The sequence below is a fragment of the Leuciscus leuciscus genome (assembly GCF_965113295.1).
Source record: "Leuciscus leuciscus genome assembly, chromosome: 5".
Classification (NCBI taxonomy): domain Eukaryota; kingdom Metazoa; phylum Chordata; class Actinopteri; order Cypriniformes; family Leuciscidae; genus Leuciscus; species Leuciscus leuciscus.
Genome location: NC_138729.1, coordinates 43,024,833 through 43,034,310, shown reverse-complemented (window position 1 = coordinate 43,034,310; position 9,478 = coordinate 43,024,833). Strand labels below are relative to the sequence as shown.

General features: G+C 39.6%; 1 protein-coding gene across 13 annotated transcripts in view; it reads left to right on the top strand.

The window, feature by feature from the left end:
• The first annotated feature begins 1,057 nt into the window (after positions 1-1,057).
• Positions 1,058-9,478, top strand: part of fbrsl1 (fibrosin-like 1) — a 301,880-nt gene continuing 293,459 nt past the window's right edge. For 3 of the 13 annotated variants that reach the window (XM_082170190.1, XM_082170184.1, XM_082170189.1), the window contains exon 1: positions 1,062-2,311. In XM_082170190.1, coding sequence (XP_082026316.1) covers positions 2,039-2,311 — 273 coding nt within the window. In that variant the 5' untranslated portion in view covers positions 1,062-2,038. Of the gene's footprint in view, positions 2,312-9,478 lie in introns of all 13 variants that reach the window. The other 10 variants (XM_082170192.1, XM_082170186.1, XM_082170182.1 and 7 more) reach the window with 6 other exon arrangements.

The window sequence follows — 9,478 nt, the reverse complement described above, 5'->3', positions numbered from 1 at the left end:
TGAATAAATGAGTGATGTGTGATTGTGGGCACTTTAGTGAGTCCAAAGACCTCCGTATCTCCTGCTGTTATAGTAATGCCTTCCCTAAGGACTGAGTGTGGTGAGTGTGGCTTGAAGAGTCTCGTGAGTTTCCTCCCTTGAGCTTTGTGTCCACATATCTAAACTGGGTATGTCAATGTGATGAATGAGTTGTGTACATACTCACAGTTAATCAGAACTTACCGGTTTTAAAATAGTTTAATGACATGATTGCACATAAAATGCCTCAGTTGTGCAAACACTAAAGCAAATATTTAACATGAATTATGATGTTAGAAGTATTGAACTGCTGGTAGAGATAGATAGATAGATAGATGGATAGATAGATAGATAGACAGATGGATAGATGGATAGATGGATGGATAGACGGATGGATAGACGGATGGATAGAAGATGGATGGATAGATAGATGGATAGATAAATAGAGAGACAGATAGACAGACAGACAGACAGACAGACAGACAGACAGACACACACACAGACACACACACACACACACACACACACACACACACACACACACACACACACACACACACACATATAGCCAGACAGATATAGATAGATAGGCGGACAGATGGATGGATAGATAGATAGATAGACAGACAGACAGATAGATAGACAGGCGGATAGAAAGACGATAGATAGACAGACGGATAGATAGATAGACAGACGGATAGATAGATAGACAGACAGACAGATATATAGACAGGTGGATAGATGGATGGATGGATGGATAGATAGACAGACAGACAGACAGACAGATGGACAGATAGATAGATAGATAGGCTAGATACATTTACATTTTTTTTTATAATTTCCTTTTAATGCCTCATGCAACTAGGTGGAAGGCTTTTACACTCCAACAGTGGACAGACTACTTCACAAGCTCTGTGTGCTATAATAAGGGAGAGTGAGTGTTTAGGCTACACTCGGTGTGGGCTTTTGAAGCAGTCTGCACTGCACTGATGCGCATTTGTCCGCTGACAGCTCGCTAACTGCGCGTCTCTCCACCCGCTGACAGACGACAAACACCCTGCAAATGACATGCCACGAAAAAATAAGTTCATCGGAGTAATATAATAAACCAGCTCACTTCCTCTGGCAATCGCAGAAGTGGCGGAAGTACGTCAGTTTGCTAGACTCCGAGCATTTACACTTCGCAGTGCGATTTCTGACGAGCAAGAACAGAGAGAAGAGGAGATGTGAATCATCCGCTGTCTCTTTAAAGCCACTTAGCGAAGCTTCACGTATTCCGACAAACACGCCGACGTCTTTCCCTTCAGCCGCAGCGCGCGCGGGCAGCGTTCAGGAATGGACGCGTTCAACTTACTCTCTGCTGGATAACCAACTCTTTTCCTGGTTGGATATGATTTGTTTTTGGTGGATTGTGTGCTGAAGAAGGATCTTTGGGGGATATTACAGCGTTTTCAGCCTGACGCGGACCGTGTTGTCTCGGATGGTTTCGTGGCGTCTCTTCACGCTGAAACTTGGCGATACAATAAGTTCCTATTTTTAAATTGTTTGACAAACACGCGGATGCCTGTTTGTTTTGTTTCTGGCACAGTGGGTCATGAATCGGGTGAAGATTAAAGCAGGGCCAGCGTCATGAATCCAGCGCGCGGTCTGCAGTATCTACACACACTGATGTTGTTGTATACCATTGCAACAAAGTTGCCGTGCGCGTGGAATTCACGCTACTGTAATTAAACAGCCATTTTGCACCTGTTTAAATGAAGCGAGGCGTTTCGATACTGTGACGCCGTGGTTTGGATTAGGCTACACGCCTTAACCTGCATGGATCACATTTGTTTGTTTATCACATTACGGAGCTTAACATCCAAGGTCATACTGTAAATTGTTTACAGGCTTCAGTGTACATGGATGTGTTGTATTGATTGTGTGGAATCGACTGGTTTTTACGTGATCAAGTGTCATTTTTTTTTCTTTTTTGTTTTTTTACGGGGGGGAGGGGGGAGGACATCGCACCGTTTTTAAAATGGAAGGGAAAGTGAAGCAGAGTCGCAGATCCCGTTCGCAGCGCGAGAGGGGACGGAAACGGGAGGCACGCGCCGGGGAAACCCGCAATCGAAGCCCCTCGTCTGGTTCCGAACGGGAGCGAAGTCCTGGTAAAAACGCTCCGCCACGCTCGACATCCTCGAGCAGAACCCCGCGACCCCCCCGGAGGAAGAGACGCGAGTCCAGTTCTCAGGAGGAGGATATTATTGATGGATTTGCTATTGCCAGTTTCGTCAGTTTGGACCGTCTCGAGGTAAGAACCAGTTTAAATATTCTGAACACGTCTGACCGTCTATGGCCGCTTCGACGGTTCAAGTTTTTGTGTGTGTTCATTATACGATTGTGAACGGCTGTGATGGCATAACCGCTTCTGAGGGTGTTAAACAGGTGTTTGGTGTTGTTGTCACAGTGTCGCATTCCAGAAGTTCCGTTTGCCAGTGAGCGTTTATGATGACAGAACACAGTGATACTGTGATAGTGACGTAATAGAGGTCACGGCTTTTGATTTTGCTCGCTGTCACTCTTGCAGAAGTGTGTCAGGAGTGTTTGGCAGGCCACTTCGAGGAATACAGTGAATCATTTTGAAGCTCCTGTTTGAATAACAAGAGAAACAATATCGACTTCAGTTTGTCAGGCTGCTGAAATGATTCATGACATATCGGGAAGTTGTGGTTTTTATGGTTTTGGGGGCTTTTTATGTAGGCTAGAGGAGCTGTAAATGTCTCTTATAAATGACACTTGTTGACATGCAGTTCCTGTCATTACTGTACTGTTGCTGTGACAAATGTTGTTGTTCGAGATGACAGTTTAGTTGTTCCAAGTTTTTGTTGTTATTCCAAGTTGTGAAATCATTTGCACCTTGAGTAGCTACCCATTCACAACTCAGTGTGCTCATATCAAGATGTTTATTTGGCCTGTGCAAGATATGTGATCTATATTTTTCTTTAACTTAATGACCTTGACACAGGGACTAAACTAGTATTTAAAAGCAAAATAGCTCCAGTGATTATTCAGATTATGCCAACAGTCTTTTAATGTGACTTTTTACAGTGTTCAGACAGTTGACATTTTTCATTCAGAAATTGTAAACAAGTTAATCATAGGTGTATTCTACTTGTTTTTGTATAATTTCCATTTCACTAGATTTGTTTGAAAGCCTAATATACCCTGACCACATCATTGACCCATATGTAGATTAAAAAGCATCATTATGTCTCAAGGTTTCCGCAAATGAAGTGCTGTAAACAAACCAGCATAGACTCAACGTGGGCTGTATTTATTTAGTGTGTAGTCTTTGTATGTGAGTGTGTGTTCCCAGACATGATCATTGATTCATCAAGCGGTGTGTTTGATCTTTTTGTACTGATAGAGAAGATAAGGCAAGGGAACACACACAGTTGTGCAAACAGCCTTGAGTTGACGGAGAGTTGTATAGCTGAAGTGATTGGTTATTGGCTAGCAAGTGTGAGTACATTCATGACAAATGACAGTGGCCTAACATGACCAGTGAACTGTAAAACAGGGCTCAGTCACATAAACAAACATAGATATACTTCTACATTGACTATGAAAACAGTTGTCATAGTACCTCTCGGGATCAAGTGATTTATTGAATGTGTTGCGGTTAAATAAAAAGCCGGTTTGTGTTAATTTAAACATTAACATGCTAATTGAGTGGTAGCCTAATTTCTCTATTTTGTAGAGGTGTTCACAGTTCAGGCATATGACCCTGATAAATGGGTATTCCCTTCCATGATTACTATTGGCTTGCTTACATTTTCATAAACATGTACAGTTTGGTTCATATGTGTTGTTTGTAGAATGAACAGCACATCACTTTGTGTAAGTATTAAGATGTTCTAGTTGACATGATCGTTTTGAGGATCGGAATCCACCCACATGCAGTGTAATTCAGGGCCACTGCAGATAAACCCATCTCTCTTTGAACTTTTCCTCATATTTTGAATGTCTGATGAACTGTTAAGTGACTAGAGCTCTCCATCTGACAAAGGAAAAGAAATCCATCAGATGCATTTGTTTACTGCTTAATGATTTGCTTCTGATTCAGCTTACCTGCGTGTGTATGAATTTTCAGGGATGATTTAAATGTCAGCTGTGGGATATGATGCAGTGTGGTAGAAGCTTTGAGATGTGTTTTAGCAAAATTACATAATGCCTCCCAGCTCCTTAAGTCCTTCGGTGTAATGAAGTACTTAATTGATAAGAAAGCTGCAGTTATTTCCCCCTCATGAGAACGAAGAGGCGTGTATGGTTGTGCTGGATACAGGATCCTTATAGTTATATTATATATTTCTCTGGGTTTAATGTTACAAGTTGAAATTTTAGGTGAATGATTTTGCTATGTGAACATTAGGTGTTTCATTTGCATTTCTGCTTCATTCTATTGGATCTCTGCATGTAACTATTCGTTTTACCCATTGTTTTGACCTCACTATAGGATCACTTTAATAGTTAAAACGAAGGCAATGCTCATATCGGAAGCTCAGGAATTTTTAATGAAGTATTGCATTGGATGTGACACATCCATGGTGATTTTAGTTCAAGGGAATGAGAATGATGATGAAGAACTTTTGTTCTTATGTTGTTAGATATAGATAGCATGATGTTTTTGTATTGCCTACTTAAATTTGAAATATAAAAGAAAATCGTTCCACCAGCTGGTGTCCACACTTGCACATTGGCTGCTCTAAAGGAGCCTATAAGCTATTTATAACTGTTCTAAACATGAAGAGGTGGAGAAAAGTGAATGCTAATGAAAACTATGACCTACGATGCTCTTTAAAAGACTGAATTGAGGTCATGTAGTGTATCATTAGTATTTGTTTGACATCTATGTTAGACAACACAATGTTCTTTGAAAGACTGTAAACAGTAAGCAATAAACATTTTCAAGGCCGAGTTTGATTCAGCTCATTTTCCACTTGTACTATTTTCCAGCAATTTAGGTTTTTTTCTTTTTTTCTCCGTGAAGCACCCGCTGGCTGAGAAAGCTGTTCAGGGAAGAAAACGACAGACTAGCGTTAGTGCTTCTCTGAAAATTGCTATAAAAATAATGGGAAAGAAATTGAGAAGAGTCATAAGTGGCTCATTAAGTAATATAGTGTTTTCTTTTTAAACAGGCAGACCTTATAGCCCAGGTTTCTCATTCAGTGAAAACTATTACTGTTAAACACTTGCACATTTGAGGATATATATTTTTTTCCGCTGTGATTTATGAGCATATGAGTGAAATCTGTTTGTTTTTTTTGACTCAGGTAGTTCCCTTTGACACCATGGAAGTGTTTGCTATAAACTTGTTTCTGACTTGTTGGAGCCTGTTCTGACTTATGTTTTCAGGTCTTTTGGTTATGAGCTGTGGTTGTGGTTTTCTGTCTGTTTCTGGGCGTTGATGAATCATTTCTCCAAACAAGTTTCAAATCATCATACCTCTAGATTTGTCGACTAGATATTTCAAACAAGGCCTAAATCTAACCAAAGGGATGACTTTTAAGCTGCTTTATTTCATTGGCTTTTTTGTTAAGTTACCACAAAATATATAGTATTTTAATCTGTTGACATTAAGTATGAAATCATGTAATATTTGTGTATAAAATTGGTAACTTGGATGGCACATGGCCAAAAAATATTTTTCTTTTAAAAAGATTCAACATATTTGTGTATTTACTCTGAAGTAACTGAATAGCTTAAAAGGGAAATTTTTATATAATTATTATTTCAGACAGAGTGTATAGGCTATCATGGATTGCTGTATTTAGCCTACTTATTTTTCTACACCAATACAACAATAGTAGTCAACCAATATGTCGGTAAGGCCGATACATTGCCAATAATTTTTTTTTTCTGTTTGGCCAATAGCCTAAGTGGTGTTGCAATCTAAAGTATTAATCTGTTTAATTCAAAGGTTTATTTTTTTCATCAAGTTTTTCATAGTTCAAATTATATATTACTAATTTATTAAATATTTCCAAAATAACCATGTGCACCATGTGTTATTTACTGTAAATTAAATAATGATATCATATAGGCTATCGACTTTATATCGTCCATCGGCCACCCTGATCTCTAAGATATTGGCATTGGCCATAAAAAAAAAAAATCCATATCTGTAAACCTTTAACAGGAAACAGTAAAGAGCAGTGATATTTACCTACCTATAGTTTTACAAAAATATTTTTAAATCAGAAAAATGCCGCAGAGGGAACAGTTTTCAGAGTAACACTTTATTTTAAGGTGACGTTGTTATACGTTACTACATGTGCTTACTATAGTAATCACAGTAAATTATGCATAATTACAGTTAACTAACCTTAAACCAAACCCTAACCATAACTCTATGGTAAGTAATTCGTAACATTTTAATAATTTGTTACATTTATATAGCGCTTTTTCTGGGAACTCAAAAGCGCTTCACATGGAACCACCACCAATGTGCAGCATCACCTGGATGATGCGACGGCAGCCATATTGCGCCAGAACGCCCACCACACACCAGCTTACTGGTGGAGAGGATGATAGAATGATGAAGCCAATCATATATGGGGATGATTAGGTGGCCATGATGGACACGGGTACATGTAGTTCATTAAAATGACTCAGTACTTATTTGAGTAAGTACAATGTAACTATGTCATCTTGAAATAAAGTGTAACTGTTTTCAGTACAAACAAATTGTTCAATTGTTTTAAATCCATACATTAAAACTGAATAATGGAAAGACTGAAAATAAATGGTCAAATAAAAAGCATATTAAAACCTTTGTCATATTCACAATGTTGCTTTATTTAATCTTGCCAGCAAAATCATCATGGTTATATTGGCAATTTGATATATTGTCCGACCCTTGTCGTATGATGCACATTATTGCTTCTTAGTTGGCACAGTCGTAATGAGAGAGTATGCGTGTGTACGCTCATACGTTGAGTCTCCGTGTGTGTCTTAGAGCATGTTTTCTTTATAAATGACGCTTGCTGTGAAAGCAATTAGCGTAACAATTGTCGACAAGCTCCTGCTCTGAACGTGAGATAGCTGCCTCGGCTCCATGGGGAAAAGCCTTTATGGTCTGACTGATACTAACAATAATTGCTGAGAGTGCTATTCCCACATTGAAATAAGATATGGAGATGGGAGAGGTTCTCAGAGGCCTGTCTTCCTCTCTCACACACTCCTTCTCTCTCGATTTCCCTCCCTTTGTATGTTTTAGTACATTTGCGGTTTGTTGATTGGTGTGAAATGAAAGGCTCTTATGCCTGCATAACCTTTAGATTTAACCTGGATCTTGATTGGTCGAGCCTCAGCAGGAAAGGTCATCAGACCCATTGAAAAACGTTATTCTCTGGATATGATGATTTATTAAAAAGATATGCTCCAAATCTGAGTGGACAGGCTGGTCAATTTATGTATACAGCTCATTTGCATGGGATGATGCCCTTTCTTTGTCTGTTCAGAATAACATGTGTTAGTGTTAGTCAGCATCTGCATAATTAAACGGAAGTTGAGCGACCGCGCTGCCCTTTCACCACAGCCACTTGCTGCTAATTCAAGAGGGGTCATCTTGATTGTTTGGCTAAATGTTGATTATTAGAGCATGTACTGTTTAAAGTGCCCCTATTATGCTATTTTAAAGCTTCTTAATTTGGTCTCCTACAATAGATTTAAATGCATCCAAAGTCAAAAATACTTACATTTTCTTATCTACATTGCGTCATCACAGTGTCTGAAACGGTTTGATAAAGTATTCGGTCTCTCTAAACCCCTCCTTTCCGAAAGCCTGCTCTGCTCTGATTAGTTAGATGGCCCAGTCTGTTGTGATTGGTGTACTGGTGTATTATAGTGCGTGTCGGAAACGAAGTGGCCATTAGTAGGGGTTGCACAGACCAGTCGACTTTAAGTTTTACGCTGACTAGTCGCTGGTCATGGCCTATAGAGGGCGCAACAGGATAAGCAACCCGCGTTCGAGTCTCAGCTCGAGGTTCAGGCTTAAGCCCAAAGCATACTTTAGCCGTCTGCTGCATGCAGTCCGCCTGACTTAATTTTCGCCATAAAGAGAGTCCGCAGACGTCTGCACAACAGAGCATGTGCGAGTGACCTGAGCAATTGAAAACATAATCCACTAGATGGATAGCAAGCACACTGAATGCGTCTTCCTGCGCTCAACTGTGTGCGAGATGGAGCAAAAAGTGGAAAATGAAGTATACCCGAGCTTTTATTTGTTCGTTAATGACGTCATCAGCGACTCGTTGACGTCGACTCAAGTTTAATCACGTAAATGTTGAGTTAAAAAAATCTGAAGTCGTTAACCCCTTAGCCGTTACCATATCTGAAGTTCAGTTTTGGAGGCTCCTTCAGCACTTTTATACACAGTGATACGAACAGCAATAATGGCGTCGGTTTTACTGTATCAACTTGAGCCAGTGTTGTCAATTTTTGGAAGTGCATGCAAAGTGGATTTGCTTTCTCAGCGCAGAAAACAGCGTATTCTCAACATGTCAACATGCATTAAACTCTTCCAGGCCTCAGCTACTACAACTACAGTGTTTGAGGGCGGATCAAAGTACACCATAGGTTGGCATTATGCAAATCTGGTACAAACCTACGTAGGTTCGAGGAGGAAGTAAGGCTGGAATTACTGACAACTCGTTTGCAGTTTAGAATCGGTTAGTTCTCCGTTTATTGTGCACTTTGATCTTTAAAAGTTTGCTGACCTTTTATATTCACAAAGAGCCATAGTACACACTACAAAAAAGCATTATAGGGGCACTTAAAAAAAAAACCCAAAAAACACGCAACAGTAGTTTAAATGTAGAGTCTGCACAGCAGCGCCGCAGATGCCAGCTCTTCTCTCTGTATTCTAGCTTACAGCTTAATGACTTCCTGCCAGGGCTAAAGTATGTGCTCACTTCATAAATCCCCCCTATTTTCGGCCCTAACCTCCCCTCTCACGCACCGCTCCAGGTGCTGATGAAACCGTTCCCCTTCTGCATAATCATATTTCCTCTAGCATGAGCCAAAAACAGCCAGCGAGCCAAAGCTGCTTTTCATTGGAGCTCTCCGCCGTACTCGTCCCTCGTGATTCCATGACTTTTAAACGGTTAAGTGGAAGACTTTAGATTCTGATTAGATACACTTGGTATGCTTGTACAGAATTAGAAATAAGTAATAATAACAGTGCCACAGCTTTCAAGAAAATTGACATTGATAAAACATGACCACATAATTTTATTTCCATCACCTGTAATATTCGTCTAACTTGTTTATAAAGGCTACAGATATTTTTTACATGATTTATTATGGTTGCATTTTATTTTGTTGGTCTACTTTAGACATTCTACTACCTATAAGTAACTTTGCAACTACATGTCAACTAACACATATTAGAGTATTGACATTGTTAAAAATGTCA